At 83.6% G+C, this 226-nt stretch overlaps 1 protein-coding gene across 1 annotated transcript in view; it reads right to left on the reverse strand.

Annotated features, from left to right (window-relative positions):
• Positions 1-199, reverse strand: part of GRHL1 (grainyhead like transcription factor 1) — a 43,132-nt gene extending 42,933 nt beyond the window's left edge. The window contains exon 1 of the mRNA XM_019471086.1: positions 153-199. Within this exon, the coding sequence (XP_019326631.1) occupies positions 153-199 (47 nt within the window). The remainder of the gene's footprint in view (positions 1-152) is intronic.
• Between the last annotated feature and the right edge of the window lie 27 nt (positions 200-226).

A 226-nucleotide genomic window follows, 5' to 3' on the forward strand; every position in this document is an offset into this window, starting at 1 on the left:
GCGGCCCGCCGGGCCGCCGGCCGGCACGGGTGGGCCCGCCGGAGGGGCACGGTGTGCGCCCGCCCGGGCCCCGCTGGCCCGCCGCGGGGGCGGGCTGCCGGCACGGGTGGGCCCGCCGGAGGGGCACGCGGTGCGCCCGCCGACCCCCTTACCTGCCGGAATCCACCTTGCCAGAGGGGTGCGCCTCGTAGAAGTCCATGGGGGCCGCTCCCGCCGCCGGGCAGCG

Source organism: Aptenodytes forsteri, unplaced genomic scaffold, assembly GCF_000699145.1.
Source record: "Aptenodytes forsteri isolate BGI_AS27 unplaced genomic scaffold, ASM69914v1 Scaffold94, whole genome shotgun sequence".
NCBI lineage: Eukaryota > Metazoa > Chordata > Aves > Sphenisciformes > Spheniscidae > Aptenodytes > Aptenodytes forsteri.